The 25,850-nt window shown below is 39.8% G+C and overlaps 2 protein-coding genes across 3 annotated transcripts in view; one reads left to right on the forward strand and one right to left on the reverse strand.

Moving 5' to 3' along the window:
- bdg (sodium-dependent transporter bedraggled) overlaps positions 1-12,009 on the forward strand; it is a 127,982-nt gene extending 115,973 nt beyond the window's left edge. Inside the window, exon 18 of the mRNA XM_071678933.1 lies at positions 5,993-12,009. Coding sequence (XP_071535034.1) covers positions 5,993-6,602 — 610 coding nt within the window. The 3' untranslated portion in view covers positions 6,603-12,009. The remainder of the gene's footprint in view (positions 1-5,992) is intronic.
- LOC139757988 (COX assembly mitochondrial protein homolog) overlaps positions 9,305-25,850 on the reverse strand; it is a 40,736-nt gene continuing 24,190 nt past the window's right edge. For both annotated transcript variants that reach the window (XM_071678931.1, XM_071678932.1), the window contains exons 3-4: positions 18,924-19,036; positions 9,305-14,713 (exon numbers count right to left, since the gene is read on the reverse strand). In XM_071678931.1, coding sequence (XP_071535032.1) covers positions 14,612-14,713; positions 18,924-19,036 — 215 coding nt within the window. In that variant the 3' untranslated portion in view covers positions 9,305-14,611. The remainder of the gene's footprint in view (positions 14,714-18,923; positions 19,037-25,850) is intronic.

A 25,850-nucleotide genomic window follows, 5' to 3' on the forward strand; every position in this document is an offset into this window, starting at 1 on the left:
TGAGGGTTATGAGTGCAGGTGGAATGGTCAGCACTGCGCATGGTAATGAGGTGTTTCCCAGGCTGGAGGTTGAGCTTTTCTGGAATCTCCTCCCCCCAGGATCTAGAGCTCCTCCCCACCCACCAACACCCTTACCAAACTCATCAAGAGGAAAATTTGTAGGCCAAAAGTCATTTCCAGTAGGAAAATATGGTCAGAATTACCATACTCAAAAGTTTCCTTCAAAGAATTATAGCACTCTGCGTTTTGAGTGGCAGACACACTGTTTTAAGTAATTGCCACACTTTTCTTAGTAGGTCTCATCATAATTGGGTACTGTACTATGTTTTAGTGCATTGCCATCATATGATGTCTTATGTAAGTACCAACTTTCCCTTACCCAAAATAAAAAACATTGATTAGTTTTACAATAATGAAACAATTACTATAGTGTTAATGCTTATATTTTGGTGATTAGAAAACTTTACGTACTTGTATTTAAGTAACTTCAGTTTTGCCAGTGTAAATAATAAGTTATACATGTGTGTGTAGTGTTCTTCGCATATATAGTGTGAAACCACACTTGGCGAGAAAATATGGTCTTTAATGTGCTTAGTGTATTACTGTGAAATTACACCAGGTAAAAAAATTATACTAACATACACAAAATATCCATTATCAATATAGGTAGAGAGGGTGTGTTGAAATGCTTTGGTTACAGGGAGGGAATGATTGAGGAAAGATTGACAAAGAGGATATATGTGTCTAGAGGTGGAGGGAATGAGAAGTGGGAGACCAAACTGGAGGTGGAAGGATGGAGTGAAAAAGATTTTGAACAATCGGGGCCTGAATGTACAGGAGGGTGAAAGAGGTGCAAGGAATCGAGTGAATTGGAATGATGTGGTATACTGGGGGTCGACGTGCTGTCAATGGATTGAACCAGGGCGTGTGAAGCGTTTTGGATAAACCATGGAAAGTTTTGTGGGGCCTGGATGTGGAAAGGGAGCTGTGGTTTCAGTGTATTACACAAGACAGCTAGAGACTTGAATGTGAATGAATGTGGCCTTTGTTGTCTTTTTCTAGTGCTAACTTGCACACACGGGGGGAGGGGAGTGCTGTTTGATGTGTGGCGGGGTGGCGATAGGAATGGATGAAGGCAGCAAGTATGAATATGTATATGTCTGTATGTTTATGTATGTATACGTTGAAATGTATAAGTATGTATATGTGCGTGTGTGGGCTTTTATGTATATGCATGAGTATGTGGGTGGGTTTGGCCATTCTTTCCTGTTTCCTTGCACTACCTTTCTAACGTGGGAGACAGTGACTAAGTATAATAATTAAAAAAAAAAAAAATATATATATATATATATATATATATATATATATATATATATATATATATATATATATATATATATATATATATATATATATATTCATTTTGCTTTGTCGCTGTCTCCCGCATTTGCAAGGTAGCGCAAGGAAACAGACGAAAGAAATGGCCCAACCCACCCCCATACACATGTATATACATACACGTCCACACACGCAAATATACATACCTATACATCTAAATGTACACATATATATACACACAGACATATACATATATACACATGTACATAATTCATACTGTCTGCCTTTATTTATTCCCATCGCCACCTTGCCACACATGAAATAACATCCCCTTCCCCCATCATGTGTGCGAGGTAGCACTAGGAAAAGACAACAAAGGCCCCATTCATTCACACTCAGTCTCTAGCTGTCATGTAATAATGCCAGGAACCACACCTCCCTTTCCACATCCAGGCCCCACAGAACTTTCCATGGTTTACCCCAGACGCTTCACATGCCCTGATTCAATCCATTGACAGCACGTCGACCCCAGTATACCACATCGATCCAATTCACTCTATTCCTTGCCCACCTTTCACCCTCCTGCATGTTCAGGCCCCGATTACTCAAAATCTTTTTCACTCCATCTTTCCACCTCCAATTTGGTCTCCCACTTCTCCTCGTTCCCTCCACCTCCGACACATATATCCTCTTGGTCAATCTTTCCTCACTCATTCTCTCCATGTGCCCAAACCATTTCGAAACACGCTCTTCTGCTCTCTAAACCATGCTCTTTTTATTTCCACACATCTCTCTTACCCGTACATTACTTACTCGATCAAACCACCTCACACCACATATTGTCCTCAAACATCTCATTTCCAGCACATCCACCCTCCTGTGCACAACTCTATCCATAGCCCGCGCCTCGCAACCATACAACATTGTTGGAACCACTGTTCCTTCAAACATACCCATTTTTGCTTTCCGAGATAATGTTCTCGACTTCCAAACATTCTTCAAGGCTCCCAGGATTTTCGCCCCCTCCCCCACCCTATAATTCACTTCCGCTTCCATGGTTCCATCTGCTGCCAGATCCACTCCCATATATCTAAAACACTTTACTTCCTCCAGTTTTTCTCCATTCAAACTTGCCTCCCAATTGACTTGACCCTCAAACCTACTGTACCTAATAACCTTGCTCTTATTCATATTTACTCTTAACTTTCTTCTCTCACACACTTTACCAAACTCAGTCACCAGCTTGTGCAGTTTCTCACATGTGAGGTGGTTTGATCGAGTAAGTAATGTAAGGGTAAGAGAGATGTGTGGAAATAAAAAGAGCGTGGTTGAGAGAGCAGAAGAGGGTGTTTTGAAATGGTTTGGGCACATGGAGAGAATGAGTGAGGAAAGATTGACCAAGAGGATATATTTGTCAGAGGTGGAGGGAACGAGGAGAAGTGGGAGACCAGATTAGAGGTGGAAAGATGGAGTGAAAAAGATTTTGAGTGATCGGGGCCTGAACATGCAGGAGGGTGAAAGGTGGGCAAGGAATAGAGTGAATTGGATCGATGTGGTATACCGGGGTTGATGTGCTGTCAGTGGATTGAATCAAGGCATGTGAAGCGTCTGGGGTAAACCATGGAAAGCTGTGTAGGTATGTATATTTGCGTGTGTGGACGTATGTATATACATGTGTATGGGGGGGGTTGGGCCATTTCTTTCTTTCGTCTGTTTCCTTGCGCTACCTCGCAAACGCGGGAGACAGCGACAAAGTATAAAAAAAAAAAAAAAAAAAAAAAAAATATATATATATATATATATATATATATATATATATATATATATATATATATATATATATATATATATATATATATGTGTGTGTGTGTGTGTGTGAGAAATACTTAGAAAAGCAAATGGATTTGTATGTAGTATTTATGGATCTGGAGAAGGCATATGATAGAGTTGATAGAGATGCTCTGTGGAAGGTATTAAGAATATATGGTGTGGGAGGCAAGTTGTCAGAAGCAGTGAAAAGTTTTTATCGAGGATGTAAGGCATGTGTACGTGTAGGAAGAGAGGAAAGTGATTGGTTCTCAGTGAATGTAGGTTTGCGGCAGGGGTGTGTGATGTCTCCATGGTTGTTTAATTTGTTTATGGATGGGGTTGTTAGGGAGGTGAATGCAAGAGTTTTGGAAAGAGGGGCAAGTATGAAGTCTGTTGGGGATGAGAGAGCTTGGGAAGTGAGTCAGTTGTTGTTCGCTGATGATACAGCGCTGGTGGCTGATTCATGTGAGAAACTGCAGAAGCTGGTGACTGAGTTTGGTAAAGTGTGTGAAAGAAGAAAGTTAAGGGTAAATGTGAATAAGAGCAAGGTTATTAGGTACAGTAGGGTTGAGGGTCAAGTCAATTGGGAGGTGAGTTTGAATGGAGAAAAACTGGAGGAAGTGAAGTGTTTTAGATATCTGGGAGTGGATCTGGCAGCGGATGGAACCATGGAAGCGGAAGTGGATCATAGGGCGGGGGAGGGGGCGAAAATTCTGGGAGCCTTGAAGAATGTGTGGAAGTCGAGAACAGTATCTCGGAAAGCAAAAATGGGTATGTTTGAAGGAATAGTGGTTCCAACAATGTTGTATGGTTGCGAGGCGTGGGCTATGGATAGAGTTGTGCGCAGGAGGATGGATGTGCTGGAAATGAGATGTTTGAGGACAATGTGTGGTGTGAGGTGGTTTGATCGAGTAAGTAACGTAAGGGTAAGAGAGATGTGTGGAAATAAAAAGAGCATGGTTGAGAGAGCAGAGGAGGGTGTTTTGAAATGGTTTGGGCACATGGAGAGAATGAGTGAGGAAAGATTGACCAAGAGAATATATGTGTCGGAGGTGGAGGGAACGAGGAGAAGAGGGAGACCAAATTGGAGGTGGAAAGATGGAGTGAAAAAGATTTTGTGTGATCGGGGCCTGAACATGCAGGAGGGTGAAAGGAGGGCAAGGAATAGAGTGAATTGGAGCGATGTGGTATACCGGGGTTGACGTGCTGTCAGTGGATTGAATCAAGGCATGTGAAGCGTCTGGGGTAAACCATGGAAAGCTGTGTAGGTATGTATATTTGCGTGTGTGGACGTATGTATATACATGTGTATGGGGGTGGGTTGGGCCATTTCTTTCGTCTGTTTCCTTGCGCTACCTCGCAAACGCGGTAGACAGCGACAAAGCAAAAAAAAATATATATATATACATACATATATATATATATATATATATATATATATATATATATATATATATATATATATATATATATATATATATATATTATCCCTGGGGATAGGGGATTAAGAATACTTCCCACGTATTCCCTGCGTGTTGTAGAAGGCGACTAAAAGGGGAGGGAGCGGGGGGCTGGAAATCCTCCCCTCTCTTTTTTTTTTTTTAATTTTCCAAAAGAAGGAACAGAGGGGGCCAGGTGAGGATATTCCAAAAAAGGCCCAATCCTCTGTTCTTAATGCTACCTCGCTAATGCGGGAAATGGCGAATAGTTTGAAAGAAAAGAAAGATATATATATATATATATATATATATATATATATATATATATATATATATATACATATATATATATATATATATATATATATATATATATATATATATATATATATTATTATTATTATTATTATTATTATTATTATTTTGCTTTGTCGCTGTCTCCTGTGTTAGTGAGGTAGTGCAAGGAAACAAACGAAAGAATGGCCCAACCCACCCACATACACATGTATATACATACATGTCCACACACGCAAATATACATACCTATACATCTCAATATATACATATATATACACACACAGACATATACATATATACACATGTACATAATTCATACTGTCTGCCTTTATTCATTCCCATCGCCACCCTGCCACACATGTAATAACAACTCCCTCCCCCCTCATGTGCGCAAGGTAGCGCTAGGAAGACAACAAAGGCCCCATTCGTTCACACTCATCTCTAGATGTTATGTAATAATGCACCAAAACCACAGCTCCCTTTCCACATCCAGACCCCACAGAACTTTCCATGGTTTATCCCAGACGCTTCACATGCCCTGGTTCAATCCATTGACAGCATGTTGACCCCTGGTATACCACATTGTTCCAATTCACTCTATTCCTTGCCCGCCTTTCACCCTCCTGCATGTTCAGGCCCCGATCACTCAAAATCTATTTCACACCATCTTTCCACCTCCAATTTGGTCTCCCACTTCTCCTCGTTCCTTCCACCTCTTGACACATGTATCCTCTTGGTCAATCTTTCCTCACTCATTCTCTCCATGTGACCAAACCATTTCAAAACATCCTCTTCTGCTCTCTCAACCGCACTTTTTATTACCACACATCTCTCTTACCCTATTATTACTTACTCGATCCAACCACCTCACATCACATATTGTCCTCAAACATCTCATTTCCAACACATCCACCCTCCTCCGCACAATTCTCTTCATAGCCCATGCCTCACAAGCATATAACATTGTTGGAACCATTCATTTTAGACTTTGCTTACTTTATGCTTATAACAAGGTGACTAATGTAGTATCTCACGCAGCACAACTACCAGAATATCATTTTTTTATATTTAAGCCTGGTAATCTGGATACATATTTTACTCAATTACAGATTTGCAAAACTTCTGAATCGTAGTCTGCGTGAGAGTATTAGACGTCTTCGTGGTACTGTACGTCATGGCACAGAGATTAATACAAACACAGATGCTGAAGGAACTCCACAAGCAGATGAATGTGGTGAGCCCAGCACAACAGCTGCTCGGATAGCCACTCCATACATCCCTCCACCTGACTATGTAACAGCTGTGACTGAGTGTGGGACAGACAGAAATCAAAGTTCCACGTCGTATGATTCACCTCCACAATATTCTACTCTAGATCCTTTACGAAGACAACAAGCTCTGGCAGCTTTGGCTAATCCTGCTTCTTCTGGTAGGTGTGCTAAAACAGACGGTGAGACAGAACTTCCATTACCCACATCAGTACTTCACAGAAATAATAGCTTACGTAGGTCAGGGCTAAGACGTAGCATAGCCTCAGGAGTGAGGCGGAGTGCTCGGCGTCTAGCAGTGACACTTGGTATGGGAGGAGGTGAGGATGGAGCCACATTAGTAAACAGTGAGACTCCAGTAGGTCAGGATAGTCATATGGGCCGAGAAGCTGGCCAGCCACATCCATTTGCTTATACCAATTTTGAACTGGTCTCTCACTCAGATGCATGAAGTTGATTTTTAATGTTCCAAAAATGAAAATAAGGCATTAGTATGTATAGAACCAAAAATATGTAAATGTTAATTTTTTTTTTTTTTTTCGCTGTCTCCCGCGTTTGCGAGGTAGCGCAAGGAAACAGACGAAAGAAATGGCCCAACCCACCCCCATACACATGTATATACATACATCCACACACGCAAAATATACATACCTACACAGCTTTCCATGGTTTACCCCAGACGCTTCACATGCCCTGATTTAATCCACTGACAGCACGTCAACCCCGGTATACCACATCGCTCCAATTCACTCTATTCCTTGCCCTCCTTTCACCCTCCTGCATGTTCAGGCCCCGATCACTCAAAATCTTTTTCACTCCATCTTTCCACCTCCAATTTGGTCTCCCTCTTCTCCTCGTTCCCTCCACCTCCGACACATATATCCTCTTGGTCAATCTTTCCTCACTCATTATCTCCATGTGCCCAAACCATTTCAAAACACCCTCTTCTGCTCTCTCAACCACGCTCTTTTTATTTCCACACATCTCTCTTACCCTTACGTTACTTACTCGATCAAACCACCTCACACCACACATTGTCCTCAAACATCTCATTTCCAGCACATCCATCCTCCTGCGCACAACTCTATCCATAGCCCACGCCTCGCAACCATACAACATTGTTGGAACCACTATTCCTTCAAACATACTCATTTTTGCTTTCCGAGATAATGTTCTCGACTTCCACACATTCTTCAAGGCTCCCAGAATTTTCGCCCCCTCCCCCACCCTATGATCCACTTCCGCTTCCATGGTTCCATCTGCTGCCAGATCCACTCCCAGATATCTAAAACACTTCACTTCCTCCAGTTTTTCTCCATTCAAACTCACCTCCCAATTGACTTGACCCTCAACCCTACTGTACCTAATAATTAACCTTGCTCTTATTCACATTTACTCTTAACTTTCTTCTTTCACACACTTTACCAAACTCAGTCACCAGCTTCTGCAGTTTCTCACATGAATCAGCCACCAGCGCTGTATCATCAGCGAACAACAACTGACTCACTTCCCAAGCTCTCTCATCCCCAACAGACTTCATACTTGCCCCTCTTTCCAAAACTCTTGCATTCACCTCCCTAACAACCCCATCCATAAACAAATTAAACATCCATGGAGACATCACACACCCCTGCCGCAAACCTACGTTCACTGAGAACCAATCACTTTCCTCTCTTCCTACACGTACACATGCCTTACATCCTCGATAAAAACTTTTCACTGCTTCTAACAACTTGCCTCCCACACCATATATTCTTAATACCTTCCACAGAGCATCTCTATCAACTCTATCATATGCCTTCTCCAGATCCATAAATGCTACATACAAATCCATTTGCTTTTCTAAGTATTTCTCACATACATTCTTCAAAGCAAACATCTGATCCACACATCCTCTACCACTTCTGAAACCACACTGCTCTTCCCCAATCTGACGCTCTGTACATGCTTTCACCCTCTCAATCAATACCCTCCCATATAATTTACCAGGAATATATATGAAATACTTTATACTTTATTTTTCATTACCATTATTAAAGTACTGAAGCACAGAAAAATAAGATGCTTCATTACAAAATGAACTCCCATTTTTATATATAAATGGCTGAAAATGTAACCTATTATTATTATTATTATTATTATTATTATTTTTGTTACTGTTATATAACCCCAAGACCCCTTCTCCTGGGGCTTCTGGAGCTTCAAGGCTGTGCTACAGTCTGTAGCAGGAAAATTATTGACCCCAGTGGAGCGAGTTCTTAACAAGGTTGTATTCTGATAACTGATAAATCACTATGGAAAAGTTAGATCTAGTTTTTAGTTTGTAGAATTTGGAATATAATCATTTTGTTATTTTTTCCATCTGATAGTATTTATCATAAATTACTAGCTCCTTGCATTTGTAGTGTCAACTGACAAAATATGAGAGAACTGAAGTTTCATATGAAAGCTTCCTTAATGTGTAAAGGTAGTTATGGGAAATTATTTCTTAGCTGATCTTGCTTAATATTTATCACATGGTGTTTCAACTAGAACCATTTGCAAATTTATGTAAAAGGTACTCTTTCTTGTGATTCCACTAGTTTTTGCATTGGTTCATAAACGTTTTTAGAGGTGAAAATTATCCTTGCTCAAATAATGTAATGGGGATATTGTATGTAGAGCATTTTAAGTTAAACCTACCTTTTACCTAATGGAGTATGATACAGCCACAGAAACAAATCATATATTTTAAAACTTCATTTTCCAACATGTTTGAAAACTGGCTCCTTATTTTTTATAAGTTGGGGCTAGTATCCTTATAATCATCTCTAGTCACTTCTACTTTCCAGTATGAGTCATTTAATATATTACTGGCTGTTTTGGGCCATGTTTTTCAGAACCAGTAGGAGACCAGAACCCAAAATTTTGGACTTAGCTTGGATTTTGACAGAAGCATTATTTTCCTGAACTGTGCAGACAACTGATTAATGGAAATTAAGTTTAAACATAAAAACAAATTGCTTAACAGACAATGGCAACATGCCATATAACAATATGATGAACATAATTTTGATATTGTCTTAAACATCAGAAGATTTGGTAATTGGAAACTTAGCTTAGAACACTGATTACAAACAAAAGACAATAGGTTAGAAAACTGAAACACTGATACGAACAAAAGACAATAACATTTTTCAACCAAGATGATGACAGACTACAGCAACATTGCCATTACATAATACACCTGCAGTTTTTTTGCTGCCATATAAGAATTCATGCTTGGTAATTCCCATATGTTCAGATTCAGAAATTATGATCTAATGGTTACTCAGTTCATACCACAAGGAAAATGTTTCTAAAACGGAAATGAAGTATCAATAATGACCATATGACATATTTACACTGAAATGATTTTACAAGCTGCACATCCTGATTCTGGTCCTAGAATAATTCAGGTGTCATGAGGCTTTCCATTTTTCACGTACGTATAAAAAAAAATTAAAAATTTATTTTCATATAGGTTTGAATGTAATTCATCAGTTTGAAAAAACATTTTGCTCAATCTATGCTCTAATTACTAGCATGTACCTAAGCATTTATTTGTGGTTTTGATAAATATATGCCAAATGTAATTCCTTATGCATTGTTCCCACCAGAATTTGAAACTGGTCAACCTGGCCCCCCCCTTTTTTTTTTTAACTCTGATGGACTTTATAAAACATGAGACCCTCCATGTTGCATCTGCATCACTTTTTAAACCTCCTTTTTGAATAATACCAACTGACCATTTCTGGCTGCCTTTCATTATCATCTTTGATGATGCAGATGTGGCTTTTCTCAAAGACATATTGAAACTGGTACTACTGTTTTACAGGATTCATTAGTGTTGTCATGCACCATGCAGTTTTACTTTGACAAGTAAATTAATGCTCAAGAAGTCAGCCACATCCATAAACCATTGGCTAGGACAGTGGATTATGAACAGTGGTGATGTGTCTATCTGGGTAGAGTAGGTGCTGAGTTGCATTTGAGCAAGTGGCATCCTATATTTTGGAATGATGTTTGTTATGCTGAAAAAATGGGTATTCTCCATAGGACAGACATGCTAGTGTGACAGTTTTATCGTATGAGTGCAGTTTCATATGGGTGTGTGACTGATGAAATGGAATCCAAGATTGAGTTGGAGGACAGTTGTTTTATATTTGTCGGATCATTTAAATGTGTTGGAGTGTGTTTTGTAAGTGTGGTGTTTGCTGGGGGTATTCTGTTCGTACAGGTGGCTGAAGTATGAGGGTGGGACAAGCTTTTTATCTTTGTTTGAATGTTGGTGGGAGCTTATGAAGTGGCTTGGATGGGAAAGGGCCAATGCTGTTGCACAAATCTGGGCGCCAAGCTTGTTAAAGTCACGTATTATCTTTGTTTCGCTGTACAAGTGTTAAATTTTATTGGCTATTATGCAGATGATTGTCCTGAATGACCTGACAGGAAGAGCATAGTTTAGAGTAGTGCAAATATATTGTTGACAGAGGATACAGTGCTTAGGGATTCCATGATTGGTACTAGTGAGTGTTCTAAGGGAATTTATTTTGTATGTGGATTGCACACTGATGTCTGTGATGTGGAAGGTAAAGGTCGCAAGTGTTTTTAGTTTCTTGTTTTGTATGAACAACCATGTGTTGGTGATGTTCCTCTTTTTTTATACTTAGATGAATATCCCACCTTAATAACATAGGGGATAGGGGAGAAAGAATACTTCCCACGTATTCCCTGCGTGTCGTAGAAGGCGACTAAAAGGGGAGAGAGCGGGGGGCTGGAAATCCTCCCCTCTTGTTTTTTTTTAATTTTCCAAAAGAAGGAACAGAGAAGAGGGCCAGTTGAGGATATTCCCTCAGAGGCCCAGTCCTCTGTTCTTAACGCTACCTTGCTAACGCAGGAAATGGCGAACAGTTTGAAAAAAAAAAAAAATCAAATGAACAATATCTTCATTTGTATGAAATGTTCTGAAACCAAAGCCAAGCCCAACAGACTATTCCATGTACCTAAAATTAATTTTGACTTTTGAAAAGAACAGAGCAAAGAATTCAAGTCTCAGACAGGTGACAGACTTCATATAACAGCTACCATTTAATTCACTATTCATCTCTCCTAAATCTTTTAACAATCTAAGAAATAACACCAATATACTGTTTACTTGAAAGCAGGATGGCAGCTGAACAGCCATAAAAATTACTTCACATTTAAGATTATAACTTGAAGAAATAATTTGTCACCAAATTTTCTTAAGACTGCTTTCTTGATTGCCATTTATTGTAAACTTCTACTTTCATAAATCAGCCTCTTCATTATTGTTTATTGCTGCCCTTAATATTCATGTAATGAAATAAATGGGTTCCTGATCCATTTTGAAGCTAAAAGATTTTTATCTTTTCATGATTGTTTAACAATTATGAGTATCTTCCAGCATTTGAATTTATACTGTCATCAGCAACGTTAAACTGTAAAAGAGGGTTACGTGGAACAGATCCTATTCATCAATCATGTAACTACCAAGCAGAACTGCCAAAGGGGAAAGTTTTAAATATGTGTAATTTCCTATAACTGTTTTATGTCAACAGTTGGCTAGCTCTATCCATTTGAGTCACAGGATAAACTCATTTGGATAATGCTAATGGTATAGGGTGTTCCCTAACTAGTTCACAGTAAGTGCCTACACATATTGCATATGGACCGTTGATAAATGTATTGTAGTCTCTTAATAATCTAGCCAGATAAAGGATAAGCCAAAGTTTACTATGTAGTATAAAGCTGCTATGTTAAATGTTTCATGCCGTCCAATATTCCTGTGTACTTATTTATTAATAAAACTGGTAAAGACATAGTAATTTTTCATGATGATATGCCTTCAGAGACTATCTGCTTACCCACATATCTATTTATTGCCTTCACTTCATTCCCAAATTAATGGGGTGGTTCAAGTAAATGCTGCCTCTGCAACATCACTTGCATACATCTTCAACCAATGCCCTGTGTTAAATGAAACATGTACTTCTACATTTACAAAATTGCTTGTTGCTTTTTCACATTATACACTGAGCTGACTTATCAAGCAAGACCTCCATTCATACTATCTCCATACACAAAATGCTTCCAATTCAATCTATCCCCATTTATTTCTCTAGTATATTCAGTGAAAATATCCCTTACTCTTATCAACTTTCTCACTACTTTATCAATCTTTTGCACACTACCTCTGAGATCAACATGCTGATACTGACAGGGAAATTATGGAGCAGTAGAGTAAATGCAAATAATACAAGTAATACAAAGCATGGAACATAATGCAAAAGTTGTGTTCAAACACACACACTTATATATATGTATTTATATATTTTTTTTTATTGGAGGTGGAAAGATGGAGTGAAAAAGATTTTGTGTGATCGGGGCCTGAACATGCAGGAGGGTGAAAGGAGGGCAAGGAATAGAGTGAATTGGAGCGATGTGGTATACCGGGGTTGACGTGCTGTCAGTGGATTGAATCAAGGCATGTGAAGCGTCTGGGGTAAACCATGGAAAGCTGTGTAGGTATGTATATTTGCATGTGTGGACGTATGTATATACATGTGTATGGGGGGGGGGCGCATTTCTTTCGTTTGTTTCCTTGCGCTACCTCGCAAATGCGGGAGACAGCGACAAAGTATAATAATAATAATAATAATAATATTTTTTTTTATATTTAGTTGCCATCTCCCGTGTTAGTGAGGTTGTGCTAGGAAACAGATGAAAGAATGGCCCAACCCGACACACATGAAATGGCAACCCCCTCCCCACCGCGTGTGCACAAGGTAGTGCTAGGAAAAGACAACAAAGGCCACATACGTTCACACTCGGTCTCTAGCTGTCATGTGTAATGCACTGAAATCACAGCTCCTTTTCCACATCCAGGCCCCACAAAGCTTTCCATGGTTTACCTCAGACTCTTCACATGCCCTGGTTCAATTCATTGACAGCACATCAACCCCGGTATAACACATCGTTCTAATTCACTCTATTCCTTGCACACCTTTCACCCTCCTGTATGTTCAAGCCCCAATCACTCAAAATCTTTTTCACCATCCTTCCACCTCCAATTTGGTCTCCCACTTTTCGTTCCCTCCACCTCTGACACATATATCCTCTTTGTCAATCTTTCCTCACTCATTCTCTCCATGTGACCGAACCACGACTCTCACTTTACATACCACCCTGACCCAAACACCTTAAATCTTGAGAAATGTTAAATGTATATTCCTTATATGCAGTCTCCAAGTCTGGAAAGACCCAAGATAATGAGGCCTCTTTTTTATTAGTGACTGACACAGACAAAACATGCACCAATCAAGGCCATCTTGGATGAAAAGAAAAAAATAAGAGAAAAAATTAAAAACTTACTCAAGGCCCTTAAAGGTAAAGAGGTCATACAAAGAGGGGAAAAAAGGAAACAAATTGCACAGCTTCAGCACCTAAGGAAGAAGGAAGAGTCACACAACTTCAGCATCTGAGGACAGGAGGAATAAAAACAGTCATCCCTCATGAGGACAGTCTCAACACTAAAACTATGGGAAGCAGCACCCAGACATATGCCTTGGGTCTAAGCTTTGGTAGCAAGGACAGAGAAAGTGGAAGCTTGTGAAATATAAACCTTTTATAATGATATGCATGGTTGACTGAGGCATGTAATATTTTTTCAGCTATGGTAGGAGAATGCTCATGACTTGTACAGAAAAGAGGTGGAATCAAATATTAGTTGGGAATTCATATGATTATGGGAACCACTAAATTGTCAGCTGAAAATAGCATTGAACCATGTATCATCAACTGAAGATTATAATAGTCTGTGGGTTAAGATTACTTTTAGAAGTCAGTGTTCTTTCTTCGACCCTTCATTATTAGAGAGCTTACTCAATTCATCTAAAGCAATTGCTGACTATAATTCCAAGGACCTCTTTCTAACCAAAGCTCACCTAGTTACTTCTACGATATGTCAGTTTCTTATTGGCCTAAATCTGGCTAAACTTTCCTTGTTGCTGATGAAAAAATGAAAATGAAAAGTTATTTCTTTCTACAAGGAAGACCTAGGAGCAAAACTTTTTTCTCCCATCCTTTCTTCTCCTTTTTACTCCCTCATATTACCTGTTTGAGACTGCAGCAATGACTGATTCATTTGTGTTATTGAGATCTGGCTTATGATTCCAAAAGAGAGCTTGGTTCTCTCATTTCTTTTGATCACTGGCCTCTTTTGTAAAAGAATCAGCTTTTTGTGAGTTGATACTCAGATTTTACTCAAGAACATTTCATCTTCAAATCAATGTAACAAGCTAGAATAGTACACAATATATTGAGAAAAAAAATAGGGCACAATTTCCAAACCTACAATCATAATCTCAAGTACCTGTCCCTGATTTGTATACATAATGTACAATGTTATGAGTTCTAAATATTTCATATACCCTTTGCAGAAGATGGCTTATTCCTCTCTTTCTTAGTCAGACCTGTTCTTCGGTACTCACTTCGTTCTTCAAGATATTCTCTGGTGCAATGTTTCTATAAATAAAGAAAAATATATATATACACACACATGCCATATACTTATCAACGAATACTACTTACACATTTGCATGATGCAAAAGATGATTAAGTGGGATGGGAGCAAGGTGAAAATTCAACAACTTCTGTATTACCACTTTCTAACAGGAAACAGAAAAAGTTGGGCAAGGATTTTTACTTAAAAGCCCATTTCATTCATACTTAATTCTACCTTACAGAGGTGGGACATGGTAAAGTCACTAAAAAATAATGCATATGTTGAATAACAAAAATTTTCTCTACATACAAATCCAAGGGGCAACTGGAGGGATGTCTGATCATTATCTTGTGGAGGCGAAGGTGAAGATATGTAGAGGTCTTCAGAAAAGAAGAGAGAATGTTGGGGTAAAGAGAGTGGTGAGAGTAAGTGAGCTTGGAAAGAGACTTGTGTGAGGAAGTACCAGGAGAGATTGAATACAGAATGGGAAAAGGTGAGAACAAAGGAGTTAAGGGGAGTGGGGGAGGAATGGGATATATCTAGGGAAGCAGTGAGGGCTTGCACAAAAGATGCTTGTGGCATGAGAAAGGTGGGGGGTGGGAAGATTAGAGAGGGTAGTGAGTGGTGGGAGAAGAAGTAAGATTATTAGTGAAAGAGAAGAGGGAGGCATTTGGATGATTTTTGCAGGGAAAATAGTGCAAATGACAGGGAGATGTATAAAAGAAAGAGGCAGGAGGTCAAGAGAAAGGTGCAAGAGGTGAAAAAGAGGGCAAATGAGAGTTGGGGTGAGAGAGTATCATTAAATCTTAGGGAGAATAAAAAGATGTTTTGGAAGGAGGTAAATAAAGTGCGTAAGACAAGGGAACAAATGGGAACTTCAGTGAAGGGGGCTAATGGGGAGGTGATAACAAGTAGTGGTGATGTGAGAAGGAGATGGAGTGAGTATTTTGAAGGTTTGTTGAATGTGTTTGATGATAGAGTGGCAGATATAGGGTGTTTTGTTCGAGGTGGTGTGCAAAGTGAGAGGGTTAGGGAAAATGATTTGGTAAACAGAAAAGAGGTAGTAAAAGTTTTGCGGAAGATGAAAGCCGGCACGGCAGCGGGTTTGGATGGTATTGCAGTGGAATTTATTAAAAAAGGGGGTGACTGTATTGTTGACTGGTTGGTAAGGTTATTTAATGTATGCATGATTCATGGTGAGGTGCCTGAGGATTGGCGGAATGCTTGCATAGTGCCACTGTACAAAGGCAAAGGGGATGAGAGTGAGTGCTCAAATTACAGAGGTATAAGTTTGTTGAGTATTCCTGGTAAATTATATGGGAGGGTATTGATTGAGAGGGTGGAGGCATGTACAGAACATCAGATTGGGGAAGAGCAGTGTGGTTTCAGAAGTGGTAGAGGATGTGTGGATCAGGTGTTTGCTTTGAAGAATGTATATGAGAAATACTCAGAAAAGCAAATGTATTTGTATGTAGCATTTATGGATCTGGAGAAGGCATATGATAGAGTTGATAGAGATACTCTGTGGAAGGTATTAAGAATATATGGTGTGGGAGGCAAGTTGTTAGAAGCAGTGAAAAGTTTTTATCGAGGATGTAAGGCATGTGTACATGTAGGAAGAGAGGAAAGTGATTGGTTCTCAGTGAATGTTGGTTTGCGACAGGGTTGTGTGATGTCTCCAAGGTTGTTTAATTTGTATATGGTTGGGGGTGTTAGGGAGGCGAATGCAAGAGTTTTAGAAAGGGGCAAGTATGCAGTCTGTTGCGGATGAGAGAGCTTGGGAAGTGAGTCAGATGTTGTTCGCTGATGATACAGCACTGGTGGCTGATTCGGGTGAGAAACTGCAGAAGCTGGTGACTGAGTTTGGTAAAGTGTGTGAAAGAAAGCTGAGAGTAAATGTGAATAAGAGCAAGGTTATTAGGTTCAGTAGGGTTGAGGGATAAGTAAACTGAGATGTGAGTTTGAATGGAGAAAAACGGAGTGGATTTGGCAGCGGATGGAACCATGGAAGCGGAAGTGAGTCACAGGGTGGGGGAGAGGGCAAAGGTTCTGGGAGCAATGAAGAATGTGTGGAAGGTGAGAATATTATCTTGGAGAGCAAAAATGGGTATGTTTGAAGGAATAGTGGTTCCAACAATGTTACATGGTTGTGAGGCATGGGCTATAGATAGGATTGTGTGGAGGAGGGTGGATGTGTTGGAAAGGAGATGTTTGAGGATAATATGTGGTGTGAGGTGGTTTGATTAAGTAATGTAAGGGTGGGAGAGATGTGTGGTAATAAAAAGAGTGTGGCTGAGAGAGCAGAAGAGAGTGTATTGAAATGGTTTGGTCACATGGAGAGAATGAGTGAGAAAAGATTGACAAAGAGGATATATGTGTCAAAGGTGGAGGGAACGAGGAGAAGTGGGAGACCAAATTGCAGGTGGAAGGATGGAGTGAAAAAGATCTTGAATGATTGGGCCTGAACATACAGGAGGGTGAAAGGCGCATAAGGAATAGAATGAATTGGAATGATGTGGTATACCAGGGTTGACGTGCTGTCAGTGGATTGAACCAAGGCATGTGAAGCATCTGGGGTAAACCATGGAAAGTCTTGTGGGGCCTGGATGTGGAAAGAGAGCCGTAGTTTTGGTGCATTACACATGACAGCTAGAGACAGTGTGAACAAATGTGGCCTTTTGTCCTTTCCTAGCACTACCTCCGGGGGGAAGGGGGGATGCTATTTCATGTGTGGCAGGGTGGCGATGGAAATCAATAAAGGCAGCAAGTATGAATTATGTACATGTCTGTGTATGTGTATACATGTATACGTTAAAATGTGTATGTATATGTACGTGTGTGGACGTGTATGTATATGCATGTGTATGTGGGTGGGTTGGGCCATTCTTTCATCTGTTTCCTTGCACTACCTCGCTAACGTGGGAGACAGCAACAAAGTATAACAACAGAAAATAAAAACAAATCAAAATGGATTTTGGAGTGAGAGGGTCTTGGAAAAGACAGTACTCCTTTTTACCTAATGATAATGATACAACCTTACCAAAGGTCTAAATAATCTTAGCACACCCTCTCCAGATCTATCAAGCATACTCTTCTTACTACCACACCTCTCTCTTGCTCTCTCAATTCTTCCTCGATCAACCCTCCTCACAACACATTTTGTCCTCAAGGATTTAATTTCCAACACATCCACACTTTTCCAAATACAACACAATTGGGACTACTATACCATCAAACATACCTATCTTTGGTCCTCACTAACAATGACCTCTCCACACACTCTTCAACATACCAATCTCTGAGCACCCCCTCAACCACCCAATGGCTTACTTTAATTCCTACAGTTTCATCTGCTGCCTTGTCCATTCCCAGGTATCTAGAACACTCCATTTCCTCCAGATTTTCTTCATTCAAACTCATACTCCACCCAAAGTCTGTCACCCATGCTAAACTTAATAACCTTACTTTTGTTCACATTAACTCTACCCATTTTTCCAAACTCAGACACCAGCTTCTGCAGTTTCTCACTTGAATCTGCCGTCATAGATGTGTCATCAGCAAACAGCAATTTTCTTATCTCCCCCCAATAGACTGCAAATCTACCCCTTTCTCCAAGATCCTCACGAGTTCAGGAGCTAAGGTGATATTAATCACCACTGCCATGGATCCACCTTCACCTACACCCACTTACCCACTTCTCTTCCTGCATGGATGGAATGGGTCAAGAATAGTGTGGGTGAAAGACTGGAATTGTGAGGTAAGGTACATGTATATGCACCTTTGAATGTGAAGACTGAGGATGAAAGGAAGTGTTTCTGGAGAAATTTAAAAGACTGTATACATGGTTTTGAGAATGAAAGGTGGTTGTATTAGGTAACATGAAGAAATCTGGTTTCCTAAATATCTTTTACTATTTTATGGCTGAAAAACTACAATTAACATTCAAAACATCTGCTAAAGAATTCTGATGCTGTTCCCAATTCTATAAGGTGGATCAGGCAGATACAACCTCTCAAATCAATTAAACACACTTTAACAGAATTCCCAGTATATTAACAGTGATAACAGAAGTGTAACACACTAATCTTATCTCTTAACATTTTTGTGCTGATCCACTAACAAATGACAAAGCAGCATTTGCAATAAATTTTCCAAACACAACAGTACTGACATTATCTCCATATTCCCATAAATGTACGATGATACATCATTTAAAACACACACACTTACCTTGAACTCTTCATCATAGAACCATTTAGTGACACAGTCCCAAAGAGCCGTGTTCTCTGGCCTACACTTAACTGACATTGCAAGGCTCGAAGTCTTACAGCACTGTGTAAATTCTGCAGGAAAAAGTAATAACAGAAAAAAAATATTTCTTCTGTAACTTGACTAATAATCAAAATATGTCTGAATCTTATATTAATAAATGATTCCAAATATATGAGAGATTTGTATGAGACTTGGTATGGCAGGCAATGCAAGGAAGATGAATTTTGGGGAGGCAGAGTGGGTGAAACCTAATACTTTGAGGTGGTTTGGGCATGTGGAAAGAATGAAAAATAGGGAGATTATATGGAAAATGTATGATGTACAATTAAAGGGGTTGGTGAGAGAGGAAGACCAATTGTAATATGAGGAATACAGAAAGGAAGAGTACTGGAGGGAAAGAAATGATGGAAGAATGCAAATGATGTATGCAGGTGTGTGTGTGTGTGTGTGTGTGTGTGTGTGTGTGTCCATAAATGCTACATACAAATCCATCCGTTTTTCGAAGTATTTCTCACACACAAAATTCTCCAAAGCAAACACATGATCCACACATCTTCTACCACTTATGGAACCACACTGCTCTTCCCCAATCTGATGCTCTGTACATGCCTTCACCCTCTCAATCAAAACCCTCCCATATAATTTCCCAGGAAGACTAAAAAAAACTTATGCCTCTGTAGTTTGAACACTCACCTTTATCCCCTCTGCCTTTGGACAATGGCACAATGCACGCATTCTGCCAATCCTCAGGCAATTCACCATAGTCAATACACACAGCGAATATCCTTACCAACCAATCAACAACACACGTCACCCCCTTTTGTAATAAATTCTACTGCATTATCATCCAAACCCGCAGCCTTGCCAGATTTCATCTTCCGCAATGCTTTCACTACCTCTTCTCTCTTAACCAAACCATTCTCCCCAACCCTCTCACTTTGCACTCCACTCCAATCAAAACACCCTATTCCTGCCACTCTATCATCAAACGTATTCAACAAACCAAAATACTCACTCCATCTCCTTCTCACTGCATCACTACTTGTTATACTTTCCCACTTTCCCCCTTCACCAATGTTCCATTTGTTCTCTTGTCTAATACACATTATTTACCACCTTCCAAAACATCTGTCTATTCTCCCTAAAGTTTAATGGTACTCTCTCACCTCAACTCTCATTTGCCCTCTTTTTCAACCCTTATACTTTTCTCTTGACCTCCTCCCACATTCTTTTATACATCTCCGAGTCATTCGCACTCCTTCCTTGCAAATGTTGTCCAAACACCTCTCTTTATTATTTATTAACAACTATAATTCTTCAACCCACCACTCACTACCCTTTCTAATCTCCCCACCTCCCACCTTTCTCATGCTACATGCATCTTTTGCACAAGCCATCACTGCTTCCCGAAATACATCCCATTCCTCACCCATTCCCCACATGTCTTTTGCTCTCACCTTTTGCCATTCTACACTCAATCTCTCCTGGTACGCCCTTCCACAAGTCTTCTTTCCAAGCTCACTTACCCTCTCCACTCTCTTCTCCCCAATATTCTCTCTTCTTTTTTGAAAACCTCTATAAATCTTCACCTTCACTTCCACAAGATAGTGATCAGACATTCCTCCAAATGCCCCTCTCTGCACATTAACATCCAAAAGTCTCTCTTTTAAATGCCTATCAATTAACACATAATCCAATAAGGCCCTTTGACCATCTCACCAACTCACATACGTATACTTATGTATGTCTCTCTTTTTAAACCAGGTATTCCCATTCATCAGTCTTTTTTCAGCACACTAATCCACAAGCTCTTAACTTTTTCCATCCACAACACTGAATACCCCATGTACACCAATTATACCTCCCACTGCCACATTACTCAACTTTGCATTTAAATCATGCTTCACTAAAACCCGGTCTCATGCATCAGAGCTGCTGACATGCACTCAACTGCCCCTAAAATACTTGTCTCTCATGATCTTTCTTTTCATGACTAGGTGCATATGCACCAATAATCACCCATCTCTCTTCATCCACTTTCAGTTTTACCCACATCAATCAAGAGTATACTTTCTTACACTCTATCACATACTCCCACAACTCCTGCTTCAGGAGTAGTGCTACTCCTTCCTTAGCTCTTATCCTCTAACCAACACCTGACTCTACCCCCCAAGACTTTCCCAAACCACTCTTCCCCTTTACCCTTGAGCTTCATTTCACTCAGAGCCAGAACATCCAGGTTTCTTTCCTCAAACATACTACCTATCTCTCCTTTCTTCTCATCTTGGTTACATCCACACACATTCAGACATCCGTCTGAGCCTTCAAGGAGGATGAGCACTCCCTGCTTGACTTCTTCTGTTTCCCCTTTTAGAAATTGAAATACAAGGAGGGGAGGGTTTCTAGTCCCCCGTTCCCGTCCCCTTTAGTTGCCTTCTACGACATGCAGAGAATACATGGGAAGTATTCTTTCTCCCCTATCCTCAGGAATAAGAATAGTAAGGAAGTGGAATGATAGAATGAAAAAGATTTTGAGCGGAACAGGGCCTGAACATACAGGAGGGTGAGAGGCAGGCAAGGAATAGAGTGAATTGGAACGATGCATTATACTGGGCTCGATGTGCTGTCAATGGTCTGAACCAGGGCATGTGAAATGTCTGGGGCAAACCACGGAAAGGTCTGTGGGGCCTGAATGTGGATAGGGAGCTGTGGTTTTGGTGCTTTACCCATGACAGCTAGAGACTGAGTGTGAACAAATGAGGCCTTATTTTGTTTGTTTTCCTGGCGCTACCTCGCTGAAGCAGGGGGGTAGCAATGCTGTTTCCTCTGGGGCGGAGTGATGCCAAGAATGGATGAAGGCAAGCAAGTATGAAAATGTAAACGTGTATATATGTATATGTGTGTATGTTGATATGTATATGTATGCATATGTGTGTGTATGGGCATTTATGTATATATATGAGTGTATGAGTGGATGGGCCGTTCTTCATCTGTTTCCTGGCACTACCGCGCCGATGCGGGAAATAGCAATTAAGTATAAATGCATAATTTCTCTACACTTAAATTTAAATTGAATCAAATAATTTTGTTCACTCTTTTCACTACTTGTGTTACTCACTTGGTTTTACACCACCAGAAATTAAAATAAAAAATGGGAGAGGAGGATTTCCAGCCCCTTGCTCCCTCCGTTTTTAGTCGCCTTCTACGACACACAGGGAATACGTGGGAAGTATTCTTTCTCCCCTATCCCCAAGAATAATACTAGTAAGATGTTTTTACCAATACACTCCCACAACTAATATCTTTTGCTTCCCTCTAGGTAAGCATAAGGCCATATCACTTGTTTCATTATTTCATTATTCTTATATTCTTATATGTTTTTCATCTTATAAGAGAAATATTTTACTACTATACTATTTTGGAGTTAAAGATGTATTTTCTCCCTTTTGCACACCTATCAATTAGTATGTAATCCAATAATATTCATTGACCATCTTTCCTATTCACATAAATATACTTCTGTATACCCCTCTTTTTATACCAGGCATTTCCAATCACAGTCCTCTTTCCACATACGCAACTCTACAAGCTGTTCACCATTTCTATTCATAATACTGAATACTCCATGCCCCCAATTCATACCCTCAACATCAACATCCCTAATCTTCACATTTAAATCACCCATCATTAATAATCAATAGCAAGTCTCTTACATAAAAACACTTTTTTTTTTATACTTGATTGCCATTTTATATGTCAGCTGAGCCAGGAACAAATGAAGAAAGGCTGCATCCACTTATATCCATTCTCTGGCTGTAATGTATAATGAACTAAAACCACAGCTTCCTATCCACAACCAGGCCCCACAGACCTTTCTATGGTTTATGCTAGCCACTTCACATCCCCAAGTTCAGTCCACTGACCCCTGTATACTATACCGCATTGTTCCAATTCACTCTATCCTATGCTCGCCTTTTACCCTAGTTCATGTTCAGTTTGGTCTTTCCATTCTCCTTGTTCCCTTCACTTCTAATGCATATACAGGTTGTTCCTCTTTAATCCAGCAACCTTGGGATGTGGCCATTGCCAGACCACAGAAAATGCCAGAAAACAGAAACTGACCCCTAAGTCATACACAGTTGATGATCCAATCTCATATTACTCACACAAAGCCTTTACAGAAGTTCCTTTATCTAATTTTTCAGTAAAACCACCTTTTCCGCCATGGATAATGTGTTATGCTTATGCTTATTAGCATTAGCACCATCTTCTGCACCTCTTGGTCTCTTGGATGTCATCCTGAGGGGCTAAAATACAGCTGAATATAAGAAATTAACAGGACTGTTAATTAGCTCGGCTGCAGTGTAAACAAATTTTGGTGCCTTATCACTGCTCAAAGTGCCACCCTGGTGGCAGATACACAAACTAATAACTAATGGAAGCAGATTCAAAATGTGCCAGACCACAGAGCACAGGACTAGAGAGGTACAACCTGTACCCTTTGGTAACCTTTCCTCACTCATTCTTTATCTTCTTCAGCTCTCTCAAGCACACCCTTTTTATTACCACACCTCTCTCTTACCCTTTCATTACTTACTCAATAAAAATATTTCAAACCACATACTGTCATCAAACATTTCATTTCCATTATGTCCACCCTACTCTGCACAGCCTTATCTATAGCCCTTGCCTTGCATCCAGATACTATTGTTAGAGCTAATATACCAAAAATACCCTTTTTTGCCCTCCCAGATAATGATCACTCTTTCCACACATTCTTCAGTGCTCCTAGAAACTTCACTCCCTCACCCAACCTATGATACAATTCCACTTCCATGATTCTCTTCACTGCCATGTCCACTCCCAGATATCTATAACTCTTCACTTCCTCCAATTCTTCTCCATTCAAACTCACATCCCAACTAACCTGTCTTTTATTCACGTTACAGAGCTATATCATCAGTAATCAACAAGTGACTCACTTCCTAGGCCCTCTCATCCCCTACAAACTGCATATGTATCCTTCTCTCCAAGACTCTCACATTAACCTCTCTCATCACCCCATCCATAAATAAATAATAATAAAAAAAACACCCCTGCTGTAGTTCAACCTTCACTTGGAACCATTCACTCTTCTTTCTTCTTATTCGTACACATGCCTTACACCCATGATGAAAACTTTTCTGCTTCTAGCAGCTTTTCTTCCACTCCATATTTTCTTAAGACCTTCAATAAGGCATCTCTATCAACCCTATCATATGCTTTCTCCAGATCCATAAATTCCACATGCCAGCCTATCTCTTTCTCTAGGTATTTCTTTCACACATCCTGTAAAGCAAACACCTAGTCCACAGATCCTCTACCACTTCTGAAACCAATTTGCTCCTCCCCAGTCTGATGCTCCATACATGCCTTCACTCTTACAGTCACTATTTTCCCATATAACTTACCAGGTACACTCAACAAACCTATACCTCTGTAATTTGAACACTCAGCTTTATCCCCCTTGCCCTTGTGCAATAGCACTATACATACATTCTCTCAACCCTCAGGCACCTCACCATTATCTATACATGGTGAAAATCTTAACTAACCAATCAATAACAGTCATCCACTTTCTTAATAAATTCATCTGCAGTACCATCTATTCCAGCTACCTTGCCTCATTTCATCCTATGTAAGGCTTTCAGAACCTCTTCCCTCTTCACCAAACCATTCTCCATGACTCTCACTTTGCATACCACCCCAAGTCAAACACCTTACATCTGCCACCCTATCATCAAACACATTCAGCAGTCATTAAAAATACTCACTCCATCTCACTTCATCACTACCTGTTACCACTTCCCCATTTGCCAACTTCACTGTTCCTATTTGTTCTCTTGTTTTTATCACAATATCAACCTTCTTCCTATCCATCTTTTTATTCATCCCATAATTTACTGATACTTACCCACCCCAACTCTTTTTCCAGTCCCTACATCTTCCTCTTTACATTACTGCTACTTTCTTTTACATCCTCCAATCATTTGCAGTCTTTCCCTATAAGTATCACCCAAATGCCTCTCTTTTTTCATTCACTTGCAACTTTACTTCTTCATCCCACTAGCACTAATGAGAGTTGGGGGGTTTATCAGCAAACTTAAGGAACAATAAGAAAATGTTTTGACAGTATGAGAAAACAAGAGAACGTATGGGAACACTGGTGAAGGAGGCAAATGGGGAAGTAGTGACAGTTAGTGATGAGGTGAAGAGATGAGATAGATACTTTGAAGAATTGTTGAATATGTTTGATAATAAGAGTGGCAGCTGTAGGGTGTTTGGGTCATGGAATCATGCTAAGTGAGAGAGAGTAATGGCAGGGGTTTTACTGAAAAGAGAATGGATGGTAAAAGCCTTGTGTATGATGAAATGTGGCAAGGCAGCAAAAGTGAATGGTACTTTAGATGAATCTCTAAAGATGACTGTGTTGTTGACTGGTTACTTAGGATTTTTCATGTACATATATGGATCATGGTGAGGTGCCTGAGGCTTGGTGGAATGCATGTACAGCACCAGTATATATAAAGGCAAAAGGGACAAAAGTGATTTTCAAATTAAAGAAGTATAAGTTTGTAGAGTTTGATGCACAAGACCGGGTTATAGTGATGGGTGATTTGAATGCAAAGGTGAGTAATGTGGCAGTTGAGGGAATAATTGGTATACATGGGGTGTTCAGTGTTGTAAATGGAAATGGTGAAGAGCTTGTAGATTTATGTGCTGAAAAAGGACTGGTGACTGGGAATACCTGGTTAAAAAGCGAGATATACATAAGTATACGTATGTAAGTAGGAGAGATGGCCAGAGAGCGTTACTGGATTACGTGTTAATTGATAAGCGCGCGAA

Source organism: Panulirus ornatus, chromosome 29 (assembly GCF_036320965.1).
Source record: "Panulirus ornatus isolate Po-2019 chromosome 29, ASM3632096v1, whole genome shotgun sequence".
Lineage (NCBI taxonomy): Eukaryota > Metazoa > Arthropoda > Malacostraca > Decapoda > Palinuridae > Panulirus > Panulirus ornatus.